This window comes from Corvus kubaryi, unplaced genomic scaffold, assembly GCF_017639235.1.
Source record: "Corvus kubaryi isolate FWS band 111438036 unplaced genomic scaffold, C.kubaryi_AGA036_p1.0 37354, whole genome shotgun sequence".
NCBI lineage: Eukaryota > Metazoa > Chordata > Aves > Passeriformes > Corvidae > Corvus > Corvus kubaryi.
The window spans coordinates 17,445,218-17,461,617 of NW_024581116.1; the positions used below are offsets into that span (position 1 = coordinate 17,445,218).

At 38.3% G+C, this 16,400-nt stretch overlaps 1 protein-coding gene across 1 annotated transcript in view; it reads right to left on the reverse strand.

The window, feature by feature from the left end:
- Positions 1-15,860, reverse strand: part of SNTG2 (syntrophin gamma 2) — a 193,383-nt gene extending 177,523 nt beyond the window's left edge. The window contains exons 1-3 of the mRNA XM_042032748.1: positions 15,601-15,860; positions 12,920-13,046; positions 12,448-12,540 (exon numbers count right to left, since the gene is read on the reverse strand). Coding sequence (XP_041888682.1) covers positions 12,448-12,540; positions 12,920-13,046; positions 15,601-15,860 — 480 coding nt within the window. The remainder of the gene's footprint in view (positions 1-12,447; positions 12,541-12,919; positions 13,047-15,600) is intronic.
- Positions 15,861-16,400: the final 540 nt, after the last annotated feature.

The following is a 16,400-nucleotide window of genomic DNA, read 5'->3' on the forward strand; positions in this document are numbered from 1 at the left end:
TCTTTTCTTTCAGTTAATAACTTACCTTACTGTTGGGGTTTTAGTTTAGTCCTAGTTTTTTTTCTGTTAAAGGAATTTTTTCCCAAATGCATGTTGCTAGGGGACAAATGGCTGTACTTAAGGAAGACAAAAACGCTGCCCACTGGCGATGGGGTGGGCCTGGCAACTCCTTTGTTTCACCTGGGTGTGGGGTCAGTTCGCTCTCGGCGTCCAGAGAGAGAAGCTGCAAAGAAAGGAGCTGCTGGTTTTTTGGCCATTTTTCTTTCTGCTGGAAACAACGCCAGGATCCCAAAGCTGCTTTTCCTGCCCTGCTGAGAGCCGGCCTGTGGCCGACCTGCCCCGCTGCTGCTTCGAGCCTTCACTACGCTGTAGCCGTGCTCGACCTGCACCCCTGACCTCCGTGGGGTTCCCCGTTTGTATACACCTCGTCTGTCCTCCGGGATTTGTGCTCGTCCCTGCCGCTCCAGCCTGCCGCTCCAGCCTGCTGTTCCTGAGAGTCCGGCCGGACACCGGGACCAGCCATCTGGGGTTTGTGAAGCCTTTGTCCCGTCCCTTCCCGGGATCCCAGGCCACCGGTGCCGCGTGCTCCCCGAGCTCGCTCCGGAGCGCCCCCTGCAGCCGCGGGGGAACCATCGCACCTGTCCTGCTCACCGGGAGCCGCCAGCGCCCCTGCCGGCTGCAAGCGGAACTGCACCCGAGGGGAAAGGGCCTGACAGCCGAGAAGGCTGGGACTGGGTTTGTGATTGCTGTTACTGCCATAGTTATTGTTGTTTGTTTGACTGGTTATATATATAATAGTAAAGAAGTTATTCCTATTTTCCCACATCTTTGCCTAAAAGCCCTTGATTTCAAAATTATAATAACTCAGAGGGAAAGGGGTTACATCTGCCATTCCAAGGGAGGCTTCTGCCTTCCTTAGCAGACACCTGTCTTTCAAACCAAGACACTTACAATAACACACAATCTTCTCTTTTAGTTGCAATGTTGAGAGGCTGGCAAACAGAAGGGTTGATATTCACTCATCCATAGTGCATTTGTCAGCCACTTGCTGACAAAAGCCTGTGATTGCACTGCTCTGTTCACACTGGTTCTCAAGCATTTCTCCAGTGTTCTTCCAGAACCCAGATGCAGTTTTTGTACAGATCGCACACACTTTTGACACGATGATAACAAGAACTCTTCTCATATGTAGATATAACACCTGAAACATCATCTGCTAATTCTATACATGCTATTGGCAATCTCTGAAAATAAACCAGCTGTCCTGGATCCCTCTGTCCTCCAGGAACCGCATCCCATGGGATGAATCAGTTCATGTTGATCCTGGACCCAACCAACAGGTCCCTAAACACAAAAAAGGATTTTATCTTTATAGAAGCAGACCAGATCCCTCTTCAATACCTCACTTTATTATTTTCTTCCCATAAACTCATATTCTTTTTCTTTACCTTACCAGTTCTCACCTTTATTTCACCATCTATCATTCTACTCAAGAGATAGTTTGAAAAAAATACATAATTACTCTGCCAGCTTCTCTCAAGCTGCATGACAAAAAGTCTTAAATTCTTCCTGCGTTCCCAGCAAGAGATGATTAACTTTATTCTCCCTCCCTTACGAATCTTCACTAACCCAGTGAACTTTACTATCTTTCAGATCTTGTCCAGATTTAAACTAGACACTGATTCCAGAACCCTCCTGGGCAGAACAGGAAGAAGTGACAGAAAGTGGCTTATCAAATGGACATATAAACAACGGTAGAAGATTTTCCTTGTAAAAGCTTGTGTAAAAGCATTGTCCAGAGAAGTCAAAGATCATAAAAATTATTAAGACAATTCTGCAAAATGACAGGTTTTCCTGTAGCATCAAAGTCTCACCTTGATCAACAACAAAGTAAGCTTACTCCTTAGAACTTCTCTTTGGAAGTTTTGTATCAGTAATTCAAACTCTTCAAATTTCAACTCCCATTTTTTTCTGGGAAAATGAAAACTCATTCACTGAGACTTATTATTGACAAATGTTTATTTACAGATTAAATTGTTCTCACTAAAGAAAGATGACTAAAAACTCTGAACTGAAAAGACATCTTTTACAAGGAAGGCTGAAAGAGTTGGGCCTGTTAAGATTTGAGAAAACACAATTGAGAGGGGACCTCATCAAAGCCTCCCAATGAAGAGAGGGTATCAGAGGATGTTTCCAGGCTCATCTCGGTGGTGCTAAGCAATAGGACAAGAGGTAAAGGGCAGAAACTGCAAGTTTCACCTGGACATGAGGAAGAACTTCTTTACTGCGGGGGTGACCAAGCACTGGAACACATTGCCAGATGACCACACTGTGGTCCCTTCCAACCATGCTGTGATTCTGTAGTGTGTGACATGTTGTGCAACCTGAACATAAAATCTCTGAATATTTCTGTCTACATGGAATACAATACCATAAGACACTAAGTGTAAAAATCTTTACTAACTTGAAAGGCAAGAAATATATTCAGACTATTTTTTAACAAGATAGAATATGGAAGTAAATTTCTAAGTACTTTAAACACTAATTATCAAAAATTTGGTTACTTAAATGATTGCAACAGGTACTTAAAAGACACAATTTAGTATATATTTTTCTCCTCTGCTCAGCCAAAAGCAGAAATATCTGTAGGCACTCATACATATGGATATGCACACATTTTAAATAGTCACAGCACATCTGCTTATCGCATATGAATATGCATAATGAAATTACAGGGATGCTGACAGAGATGTGTAAATTAAATAGCTTCTCAAAGATACGAAAGGAGATAGTAGGTAGAGGTACAAATACACTGAAATTGCTATGCTTTCACTGGGAACTGCTGTCTCCTGAGCCTACATCACTTCTCTTTGCAAGACAAAGCCTCAGCTCTTCAAGCTAATAAATGCATATGAAAACAACCATTACAAGTTTCCCCTGCTAGAATATTTTGGAAACAGAAAGGGGAATTCCCCAAAACCCAAACCATTGCTTCATATAAAGTCTGATTAATTTCCTATAATGCATTAAAGCCCTTAAAAAGACCAAAAAACCTCAAAAACTACTCCCCCATAATAAATCCAAAATAATGTCATAGGGCTGGAGCCCCTCTCCTATGAAGACAAGCTGAGAAAGCTGGAGTTGTTCAATCTGGAGAAGAGAAGGCTCCAGGAAGACCTTAGAGCAGCTTTCCATTACCCAAATGGGGCGTACAAGAGAGTAGGAAAGGGACATTTTACAAGAGTGTGAAGTGACTGGAGAGGGGGGAATAGCTTTAAACTGAAAGGGGTCAAGTTTAGACTAGATATTAGGAAGAAATTCTTCACTGTGAGGGTGCTGAGGCGCTGGAGCAGGTTACCCAGAAAAGCTGTGTCTGCCCCATCCCTGGAAGTGTTCAAGGCCAGGTTGGATGGGGTGTTGAACAACCTGGTGTACTGGAAGGTGTCCCTGCCCATGGAAGAGGGGGTTGGAACTAAATGATCTTTAAGGTCCTTTCCAATCCAAACAATTTTATGATTCTATGGTAAATAAAGTTTTATATATATTAGGCTGCAACTGTAATAGGAAATAGTTTCCCTGACAGTTTCAAAACACATTTAGTCTGATAAACTTAATGAATACAACTAGACAACCCATATGTTTACTTACATATTTAGCATTGATATCTTTCTTGAATATCAGTTTTCTGAATAAGTGTTTTCAACTATACATCACTCCAAAATAATTTAACTAAAACCTCACACGTATACTGCCTCAAAATTTTTAAAGCATAAACTGTAATTGAAATAAACTTTTAATTTATAGTTTAATAATTCCACACCATAACAATGAAAAGTGTATTTGTCTTTACATTGATTTTTTTCTGCAAAAAACATTGAAAATAACAGATACGGTAACTCCTATAGTTGCACGACTTACTTATAAGCAGTTCCTGGATCAGTTCTGAAGAAAAATTAATGAAGTCAGTTTTGCCAAAAAAATGTAATACTTTCTACAATTAATCCTTCATGAAGTCATGGCTATTGAGCTGGTAATGAACTGATGCACCACCTTCTCCAGTTCTGGGCTTGTTATGAAATGAATGCATGTGAGAACAGCCTCTACTCCTTAAGCTGAAGTGTTGTATTACTCAGTAACAGAAACAATATTTCGGAATACCAAACTTAAGATCATCCACACCAAACAGCACACAACAAACCACACCAGTCTTATTCTGGAATCTCTCTTCAACTTCCAATGATAAAATTCAGAGCATCCACTGGGCATAGCATAATTTCTACATGTAGTTCCAGCCTCTGTATCTCAGGGAAGACACAGCAGAGTTAAAAGTGTACTGCCAAGCAGCGGAACAGCTGCCCTTCCTAGAATTAAAGGAATTTGGGACTCTCAAAAGTAAAAGCCTGCAGAGAATACAAGCAAGTTTTATAAGATTGAAACAGCAGTGGGTTAAGGTGAATACCAAAGTGATTTCCACCAAGCTCTGTGCAACACCAAAACACAGCATCAACTAGGTAAGTTTTAAACCAAACAAAAATACCTAATTTAGACAGCAGGTAGTGAACTTGGGAAATCTGTCATCACAAGGGTTCTCCAGGTTGACAGCATTATCTGCATTATTAGCATTATCATTGAAAAGAGAAATTAGATACAATAAAGGAAAACAGTTTCCAATGTGAATATGGTTTAGCATCTTGCACCGTCACTACCAGAAACAGACTGGTGGGATCGGCCGACCTCAGTAAGAACCTGCTTCTGTTTGAATTCTTAACTTCTATTTTCTTATCCTGCATTTGAAGTGTACTTAGAGGTACTGTAAATCCTGACCACACAAAGATCAGTTCCCCATCCTTGACTTCTGGCCTTCTCTGCAGGAAGACTGCTAGAAAGCCTGACAGATCAATTTTACTACAATATTTAAGAAGTGAGCTGCACTATATGAAAGGCTTCATTCTATTATGCAGCTCACAATAAAGAAACTGGCAGCTTATCTGCATCAACCTTGGCTGAGCCTGAAAACATCACCACAGTACTGCAGAGATGCTCTTTGTGACATCCAGACAAATGATTTTCTGACTTGAATTTAGGCACAGCTAACTTCAATTGTCAGCATTGTTATGTCAACTGCTACAAAAAATTTTCACGGGATTCATTCAATCAAATGTGTGGCAACTGTGCAGCAGAGGTTAAAGTCTGTAAGAAACAGATCTGCTTGTACACATATTCATATCATCTACTGCTTATGTTACCTCACACAGAGACCTATGTATCACATCTTGATCCTCAGTCTGTTCTCCAGGCTGTTTTATCAGATTACTTTTTAGTCTTAGGAAAGTGTTCCATCTAGGGCTTTATCTTAGGGCATTACTGCAAAAAAAAGACAAGAAGTCTGCTTCTCGTTGAAAACTTTGCAAAGGCAAAGGCTTGAGAAAGCTCATGTAGTCACTATACTTCTAATTCCTTCCAAAAAAATATAAGCTTATGACATCCAAAAGCCTTCTGACAGTGGGAAAAAGTGCCAGTTTCATTGCTGTGGGATGGACAGAATTAAATGTTGATTGGATTGACACAACAAAGCTTAAGCAAGAAAGTAAAATATTTGGAAGAAATCATAAAAATTACTCCCTGTGCTCCCAAATATTCAGTATGGAAAATGGTTCCATCGAAAACATTTGAATTCATATTGATTATTATTCTGGAAATGCCAAATAAAACTCCATGAAAGCTAACTAAACTAAAACAGTTTCAAAGACTCCTTTGAGGAAGGACAAAAAATCCCCAAACAAACCAAAAACCACAAACAAACAAACAAAGAACAAAAAAAAGAACAACAAAAAACAAGCAAGCACAAAAAAAAAAAACCAAAACCAACCAAACAAAAAAAAGCCCAAAAATAACTCAACCAAACAAAAGAAAACCCCCAAAAAACCCAAACAAAACCAACCAACCAAACCAACCAAAAAAAACCCCCAAAAAACAAACAAAAACCCCCACCCCAACCAGTAATGCAAGAGAAATACAAACATTCAGAAGTGTCCTCCACAGTGAAGAACATAATTTTTCAAGCCATTATTAGTACGCTATATAAAATTTTTGAGGTATTCCATTTTCTACAATAGTCCCTTTGTGGACGAAATATCTCTGCAGGTCAAAGATGACTTTCTATGTGAAAGGGTTCTGAACTTCTGCATGACAACATCAGAAAAAGAACAGAGTCAATAACAAAGCTGTTTAATAAAGATAGGTTTTGCTAGTGTATTACTGATTTAGGACTGCTGTGCAACAGAGCCAATGAATAAGAATTCACTACCTTTCAACTGTCCATCCGTTCTCTAAAATTAAATTTTATCATTTCAGTTTGTGCTTATGGCATACAGTGTAATGTTTTTCAGCTAAAGGTAAGATGATTACATAATTTTTGTTCCTATTTGTAGTACAATTCACAAAGTCTCCACAGTAAATCCAGCTTGTAGCAATTAAGTAATAGGGAAGACTGAGTATTTCTTCTTTTTCTCAGAAATTCAGAATTCTGAGAACATTCAGAGCACAGATTACATTCCTTCCTCAGCAAATATTCCAGCCCTGGAGGATACTGTTTGCATTTCCACTTGCTCCATTGAAACAACAAACATTTCACATGGTCATTTTATTCTCCCCAAAGTTTGCATTGACAGGTTGCATACTGTGCGACCCACGTATTATGTGTATTATCCTCCTAAAAGCATATTTATGATATCATTAACTCTGAGTAACATACCAGCTCCATTACTCTTTTCTGATTACTGTAAAGCACACTGTGTGCAACATGTATAATAAATGTAGCTTTAAAATACTTATGGTACAAGGAATTTTACTCACACTAGCATTCAATCTGTACTACCAAGAAGCAATACTATATTCCCTCACTGAGCTAACAGCTACGATAAAGTCCACTAGGAGTGAAGCTGAGATTAAACCTCAAGATGAAGCAAAAAAATTGAGCAGAAAGAGATGTTTCTGCAGATACCTAAGCTGGCTCAATCCTGTAATTTCATAATGAATACACCAGATGATACTAGCATGCCCATAAGGAAGATCCTTGTATCATACTCCATAACAAACATTTTCCACAATATCTGACATAATAAAAATGCTAATTGTACCATGGAGAAATTGCCTGCAAGGATTTCCATCCCTCTTTCAAGATATCAGTAAGCAAACCATTGCCACTTGATACATCTTCACTTGAAATTTATGTGATTGTACCTCTTTTCCAGTCCTTACCACACACAAATCAAGCAAAAATACTCAGACATGATCAAAACTGCAAACGAGTTAAAAAAATCCTGTATATCTTTTAAGGTATAAAACATCCTACAATAACTAACATCACAACATTACACCATGAAGCTGTTAGGAGATACATGGGACACAGGCATGAGTACATATATGTTATCCTTCAACTACAGAATGCTACAAAATGAAACTTAAAAAATCTCACACAAACTGCTTATTTATTTTCGAAGCATAGCCTGCATTGCACGCAAAGCAACTATCTAGGATGCTACTAAGGCATATAACCTCTGTACATATAACCTCTGTTCTAAACCCACAGCTTTTCCCACTTTTTAAAATATCTGATTATCATTTTGTCTCTTTTTCTCAAATTCTTTCCCTCCTTGCCATATTTTCCATTTCTCCCCCATGCCCTGACAAGCTGTCACTGTCTCCACTGCACACCCTTTCAATGCCTTTGACTACTTGTTACACATCATGTCACTGCATAGTCCTTCTATCTGAGTCCAGGTTCACCTGCTTTATAAGAGGAATTATCACAAACACTTGTCCTACTCTTAATATCTTTAGGTAGCAACACAGAAGATGCTTGTAAATTAAGCCCATGCTGGCTAGTCCTGCCAGATTTACATAAACCCATGGCCATATATGAATACATATCTATAATTTAGTGAATTTAGTGAAGACAAATGTGACTCCACAATATCAAGTGCAATTGTTTGTCAGAACATTTTCTAGTACTCCAACACTTGATTTTTGAGAAAAAATAGATTATGACTATATCCAACTTGAAATCTGTTTAGACCATATAACAGCACACAAAACCAACACTACTTTTAACTCAGTTGATCTATGATGCATGATGCAAATTTAAAAACGATCGGCCATGCAAATACATAACTGCTGCACAAATTATTTGGGCTTCTCTAACACACTGACTTTTACAAGGACTTGGCCCAAAAAATACCCTTAAGAAAAGCTGAAACATTTTCCCACCAGGTTTCTTTCATCATAAATGCCTTCACATTTTCTAAGAATATTTTGTTTCCCAGTCTTTGATAGATGTGCCTAAAGGAATCTGGAGAAAAAAAGGAGAGACTAGATGGAATATTGCGAGAACTTTTTTTTTAACAAGTCTTTCCGTAAGGTTTTATTAATAGATAATTAAGTTACAATTTATGAATACATCCTAAAATTACAATCATACCTTTCATAAATTAATTAAGTATTTTAATGTTACCACACAAGGCAGACAAAATCAACACTTGGAAAGAACATGGTAGTGTTGTGTCCTATGCAAATGCAGGATGGTGAAAAAGTCACATGAATACGTACTCATTTTAAAAGCATTCTTTCCAAGCACTGCAATGGGACACTTAGGTAAACAAGACTTCCAGATTTAACTAAACCTTGTTTGGTGGCAAAGGCAATGTAAGAATCCAAACCAGCTCTCCAATCACCCAATTTGCAACCTCTTCAGTTATTTCAGTGCAAGTCTCTATAGGGCCAGGATGTAAATTAGCTTAATTAAAGGAACTGGTCAGCAAAACTCACTTTCATCCTAGTTCCAAATAAAACAATTAGGAACTACACTCTCATGCTCAGATTCTTGTTATTTTTTATGTCTAGGCTCATTCCTCCACAGTTTTTGCTGAAGTTAAGCCACGGTTGAGCTGCTGGCTTGGAATTTTTTCAAGCGTCTCATTGCACAGCCAAATTTCCTGCTGTCCTTTTCCAGAGAGCAAGAAATTAACTACAGCCAACCCAAACAGAAGAAAACTGAGATCATTAAGCACTTAGAGATGGCAGAAAAAAATTCCTTTTTTCTTCCTTGGTCTGCAATTCCACGTACCATTTAACTTCAGTATAATGGTACGCTTTATTATAGTTTTATATCTTGGATGTTTTTCTTTTTTGAATTCCTAAAACCAATTTTACTTTGTTCCAAAGAATTCAATCCCTCTGTGATCAGTAATTGAACATTTCTAAGCTGTTTATAGCTCTGGGATATATGTGTCATCTTCTGTGCTCGCAGCTTAATTCCTTTGCTGTCACTCTACGCCTCCAGTCCTCTGAGCTATACCTTTCTCCTATGGTCATAGCTCATCCTACATGGAGTGTGCAACTTATTACACTATCAGTCATAGAAGTGCATGAGATTCTGTGGGAAAAAATGGCTTTTCTGTACACAATCCTGTAATACTAAACTAAAAACAGATAAGGGAACAATTTCTTGGTCACTATGCAACTGCTATTACAGTTGAAGAAGCTGTAACAGAGCCCCAGGTAAGCCTAAAAAAAGTGCAAAGTATGCCTGACAAGCCTTGTCAGGAAGCTAAGTAGGGTAAGACAAGCCTGTAGTCAATGACAGACAATGAAAATATTTCTTGTGATATAGGTGTGAGCCTGCTACCTGAACAGGGCTCCTGGTTTGGAACCAGCAGCTGTGGGACTGCAAATAGCTGGTGTGCAGGCAGTGCAAACACAGAAAATGACACCACAGATTTTCAGCAGTTCTGCTGGGCCAAAATCCATCCTACCCACTTTTAACACTGGAGCTCTGTTAGATAGCTGTTACTTAGCTGGATGCACACCAACCCCCTGGCCACTGGGTACAGATCTATTTTTTTCAGCCAATGTTCAAAACTTGGCAGCTATTCTGCCTGCAACACAAACCCCAGAGCACTTTCAGCAACTACTTCTAACTTGAATCCCCAGTAACAACCGGATTTGCACATCAGGTTCACTTTTTGGTTTTACCGCTTAAAGTGGGAATACTTCTGTAATCAAGGTTCTCTTTCTACACCCTCTTTACCACCTGTGTCTTCTGAACTAATTCACCTTTTAGCCAGGTATCTGTGAGTAAATCAGCCACATCAAATGTGATAAAACATTTCTTGCCAAAGAGATAGGACATCACATTTCCTTACTAATAACACTAATTCATTCCAAAATCCTATTGGAAAGGTCTGACAACAGGCAAGACTCCTGGAAAAAAGAAATCAGTAATGGGAGATGAACATCTCTACTATTTATTTGAAATAAAGTAATATAAGAATACCTTTTTTTGCTTTCAACCACTTATGTGGGAAAAATTACAAAATACATATTTTGTAACCAGAAGTTGACAAGTACAATGGCAAATTTCAAGTGAAGATGGACACCCACGTATTCCTTTAAATCCAGAAGTATCCAGAACTTAATTTCTCTGCACTGTCTCTGCTGAATATAAATAGTGTTTGCTGTATGGATTTTGGCCCTCATATTTTTTTAGTCATTTGATTAAAGGACCAGTGTACCATTTTATTAAAAAAAAAAAAAAAAAAAAAGAGTACTCATTTGAACTAGGAGTAAGGGATTCATCAGAAACCTAGTTCTACATTGAGAAAATCTGCCAAAATCTCATTAATTCTCTGAGAGGTAGGTCTGTAAGGAAAGGAAAATCATCTCTTTAAGAGATTATTGTTCTCAATCATTTAAATATGCACATTTCCCTTTTAAAGCAGTTATGTTTTCTCTGCAAAGAAAAGCAAAGTAACAAAAAATCTAGTTCCATATGTCTGAATATTTTTTTTAATATTCAAGAGAGCCAGCTAATATACTTGTGAAACTAAAATATATGTATGTTTATAAACTTACAATTCAAGCAATCAATTACTAGATCAGCAATCACACACATAAACAGGTGCTAAATGAATCATATTTCCACATGAAAATACTGTTCGAGAAATTAATTTTTAAAGGCTGCTCTTAATACAGCAGGTTTTCATATAATTTAATTTTATCTGTTAGAACCATGCAAGTTGCCAAAGATTAAGTTTTTTCTTTCAGCATAAAATGAAATGTATTTTACTGAATGCCTCAAGCATTTCTATATTTATCTGTTATTCAGAGGAGTTATTGCTCAGCAGTCAGTGCTATACACCATTACATAGGTAAGTCAAAAGTGGGCTCTGAGAGGGTGCACAGTCTGTGAATTTGGATAAGAAATGGCAGAATGTCTGAAAAAAGGTACATTGTTTTAAGAAGCAAATGTTTTCACTATTAGAAATGTATTCCTCCAGATGATCAAATGACCTCACAACCCTCTGCAGTAGCACAGGAGACCTTCCTGCTCTCAGTTCCCCTGCCCAACATTAGAATAAAGTACTGCACACCAGTAGATATGGATCCAATAAAAGCACATACAGATGGTTTCTTGAGATTTCAAGACTATTTAGAACTTGCTATGCCCCAAAACCAATTTCCTATTAAAGACCTTTTTTTCACCCAATTAGATTTACTTTTTCATTGTTTTCTATTCTAGTTCCAGGATTTTGTTGATGTAAACAGAAGCCATAACTTGACTGCCCTGCCCATACACACTCAACCATAAAAAAACCATGAGTCTCTTCCTGATGCCTTCTCTTTACCTCTCTGCTCTTTAGGAATACATGTTAGTGGTTTGGTAAATGAATTCTTCAGTGTTTGCAGTTTTCTAAGCAAGTAAAGGATATTTTGCTCAAAATATAAATTGCCAGCAACCAAGAGACAAAGCAAATTGTATTTAAGAATGGTAGTTATTCACCCCTGTCCACATGTAATTGCATTCCACAGGTGGCCTTTCTGAAACTAAAAGCCCAATATTGCCTTACCCATAAATTCCTGTTACCACTCAGGCAGTAGCAACCAAGGGAAAGTCAGACCAGCCCACTAGAAATTTTTAAAAATAGTGAAATGAACTTATTTTCCACTGGAAATACTGTAAGCCTCTATAAGTCAGGCCTAATATAGGAGCATCTGGGAATACATGGCTTAGAAGGAGAATGACCATGCTCAGCCCACTCCTTCCCATGGGAGGCCCCTGAGCAATAGGCTGAACTGAGTGAACACATGGCTGGAGTCTGGCTGATCCACTCCAGAGTTAACACACAGGACTGTCAATAAAAACCTCTGGAGGTGCCCTGTATGATGTTGAAATTTAAGTGGGAAAGTATCCAGCATCAAGTCATCAATTCAGGTGTTGCTTTGGCTAGCTAAGTCTAGAAAATCATTCCTGGAAAGGGGTTTCACAGCCTTTAAACAACCTGCTCTCATGCTGCAGTACCCCATCCTCCAGAGGGAATTTTCTTCCGTACTCCTAAGCCCAACAACCCAAGCTGCATTTTGCATCCCTATTATAATACCTGGTAGTACTAAGGTGATTTCGTCTCCATCAACTTTGTAACTGCTCCTCAAATACTTGGAGGCAGCTACAAGATCACCATTTTCCTTCATCTTCACCAATGGCTAGAAGTACAACAGCAACACAACCGATGTTTTTCAGGAACCTGAATTTAGATCCTTTAGAAACTGCCTGCTACAGAACCTAGGAATATATAAGTTATTTTAAAAGGTTTGGAAACTTCTACATCAAGTCTAGTAGCCAAAGTTACCAAAAAAAGGAAGGTACGTGTCTCTCACAGTAAGGCTGCACAGTCTTGCAAGAGATTAACACCAGTGCCATGCGAAAGCACGAGGGCAAGCAGCAGAGTAACTGACAGAAAATGGTTTTAATTACTGGACAGTTGAACAAATTACCACAACAATTTTCTCCAGCCACACAGGCTGTGTCTCTGTGGTGATCACCCTTCTCCACACGGCAGAAGCTTTTGCCAATTTCTGATACCTTGCAAAGTCTCCCCCTTAGATCTCCTGCAGAGATGCAGCTCTGCACTGCAGCTAGAGTAAGGTTGTACATAACAAACTGCAAAGCCTTCAGGCAGTCTTCTCCACTGGACTCACTGGTAGATTTTCTGAAGTAAAAAGGAGCAAATTAATAAATAAAACCATTGTTTGAAATAAACAGACTTTTTATTTAAAAATTCTAACTAGAAACTTTGCAGAAAAGTTTACCAAAGAGTATAAAAGCACACGGTTTAACTGGTAGCTGTAGCAGATGCAGCTAAAGCACAGCTGTAATTTCTATTTTTGGGAGGGAGAGGACACTTCTGCCAAGGCATAAACAAAAGACTCAGCACATGTGTTGCTATGCTGGCACATACGTCAGGGTCTTTGTCACACAGTCAGGTAAAATTAATTACTGTAATATAATTTGCATCCTATAAACTCAGGACTAAATGATAATTTCCGTTGAAAACACTATTTAACGAGAGAATAAAAATTCCAAATCTGAGCTGACTTTATGTAATTCAAATTAATACAGGATTATCTATGTAGCATGTACAAACAAGTTTGAGGAAAGTATTTTTCATAAGTCTTATTTGATGTTCTCTTTTCCTGCAAAGACTGTTTACATGGCAAAGAATGGTTTGTAGCTAAATATAGAAACCCGAGATAAAAGTGGAATCTTTATAGCACAAACTCTGATATTTGTTATTCTAGGACATTTTGCCACGCCTAGTAGGAGGGAGGTGATCCTACAGTCATCTCTTCTTTGGCAAGAAACTTTCTGAAGGAGTAGGGAATAAAGGTTAGCTGGCAATTAGTTCTACTTGTTCTTATCTTTTGCATCCCCACCAATTTCCCTACACATATTTAGAACAGATTTATTAAATTAGTATTCTTTCACATCCTTCTTGCTGAACAGACATTTTTAAATTATAGCAACTTAGCTGAAATTCCTAAGAAGTAAGATTCAGATATTCTACTGAAACTAATCCCAATTCATTGTAAAGAACAAAACAGATTAAGAACTGACATAATCACACTACTTTAATATATAATTAGAAATATAATAAAGATAATTTTTGTTCTTTTGTATTAGTGTATTTTTACTGACTTCACTGGAATGCAGAAATAAAATTCTGAGTCACTAACATTGTAAAAAGTAGACACGAAATTACATTTCTCAGAAAACATAAATTGGATAAATCCTCTCATTTTAATTCACTGCCCAACTCTTGTTGCCAAAAAGAACAATATTCATGTGATGAGATTTTAGAACATCATAAGGGAAATGGATAGGCAAAACAATTGTAGCAGATGAGATGTGTTACCCTTCCCCTCTAAGAAGAACTATTTCAAGGGTTTTTTTAGCATTGTCTAGTTTACTAAAAAGTTTTACATAAAGCCTGCAAGATCAACAACACCAATTACTGCATTAATCACAGTAATTAATTGATGCAGTTATTCAGTCAAAACCTCTCAAAGTAAACATCACTTTTCCTTAAGACTGCAAAAAACACATACCGAGCATGTTCTGGGTACTTAAATTTAGCTTCTTTAGATTCCTAAACACATGCAGTCATCTATGGAATTCAGAATATGAGTTGTTTATATTGAGTTAAGCAGATATGAGGTTCCAATACTATTATTTCCTGAATAGCGTAATTCTCCTGGGATTTCTATTCCATGGTATGTTTTGTGGAAACAGAGAAATAACTCAAATCCAAGAGATGCTACTGCTTCTCCAGAAATACGAGGCAGCCCCAGGACAAGGCATTCTAGCATGAATGCAGAACCCCCTGCAAGCACCATGTGCATGCCTCTAAAGACAAAAGAGGCACACTTTTTTCCCCTTCTGCTAGGCTGTGGGATGCTGTGGTAAAGATTGAGATTGGAGCAAATTAAGGCATCCAAGTTTTTTTCTGTTTGAACCCAGTAGTCCTCTACCAGTTCATATAATCATCTAAACATTTTGGACAACTAAACTACCCCGGAGAGAAAGGCTAGTGTCAAATAGCCAGCAGCACTCTCAGGGTGGGATACAATATTTTTACTAATTGGTTTCTTCTGAAACAAATGCACCAGCACTTCAAATTCACTTCCTAGGTTTCTGGCTGCTAAATTGAGAATTTTAATACCATCAGAAAAACATCACCCTTGTGCATCAACAAAATCTGCTTAGCACAGAAATAGGCCTGTAACATTCTGCAAATATTTTCAATAAACAACATTACTAAAGATCAATTCAGAACCTACTGGGAAAGTAAATATTATTTTAACAGTGTAATCAAAATTTTAAGTTGAATACAAAGGTTGTCATAAGCCAATAATGTGCATTTGTATTACTCTCACATACCTTTTAATATCACACACCTCTTCTGTTCAGGAACACAAACAATGTAACGATGGGAAAATTCTATTTCTGCCATACTAATAAGATTTGTTATGCTCATTAGTGGTATCATACAAACCCTAAATCAGGTTAAATATAAATACTACTGTACTGACATTTCATGAGAGCATAAAGAGCAAAAGCTGTCAAGGACCTTCCCACTATTCCCACAACAAGCTAACAGACACGATGGGATAAAACCTAAATGAACTCAGTGGAGCCACGATCGTCCTCCATCACCAAGGCCAATGGCAGGAACAGCTCAGGTCCAGCCTGATGATCTATTTTACCCCTCAGAAGAGGAGGCAAATACACCTGTTGTGTATTGGGAACAGCCTCTGTCCCAGTGAACTTCTACAAGATGACGGATGGAGAAAGCTGCATAGTCCACATCAAAACCAAGTCCAACAACCCTACAGAAACCCTTGAGAGCACCGGGCTGACCCATCTGACCAGAAGCATCCCCTGGCCATCTCACCTTCCTGTAGCGGATGTTGTCAATAGCATAGAGAGGTGACAGGCTGGCAGAAACCGCATGACATTCAAGCATTTTGTTTGGCAGTTGTTACAAACAACACCCATAATTTATATATTTTTCCTCTACCACAGTAGTAGCTTCTTTTCTATTTGTCAGTCCATGTCTTTTCTACCATATTATATGCACTATTATAGGCAACTACCATATTATATGTACTATTATATGCGCCATATTACATGGAACTCTTGAGGAAGGGAATTTTAAATCCATATGATTACATCAACTCACTTCCCTTCATCAACTGCAAAAGGGTTACCCTTCATGTAAGGACAACAGCTTTGACAAGCAACACTTTCCACTCATGAATCCGTGCTGGCTGTGACCACTGACTGCATTGTCTGTAAAAGTGTTTCAGTATCTTCCAGAATACTCTTCTTCATAATTTTACCAGCCACTGAAGTAAAACTGAGAGGCCTGTAGTTTCCAGGGTCATATTTCTTGCCTTTCTTAAAAACTGGTACAAGGTTGGCCAGCTTCCAGCTGGGGCCTCTCCAGATTCCCAAGATCATTCAAAAATTATTGAGAGAAGCCTCACAATGGCATCAGCCAGAT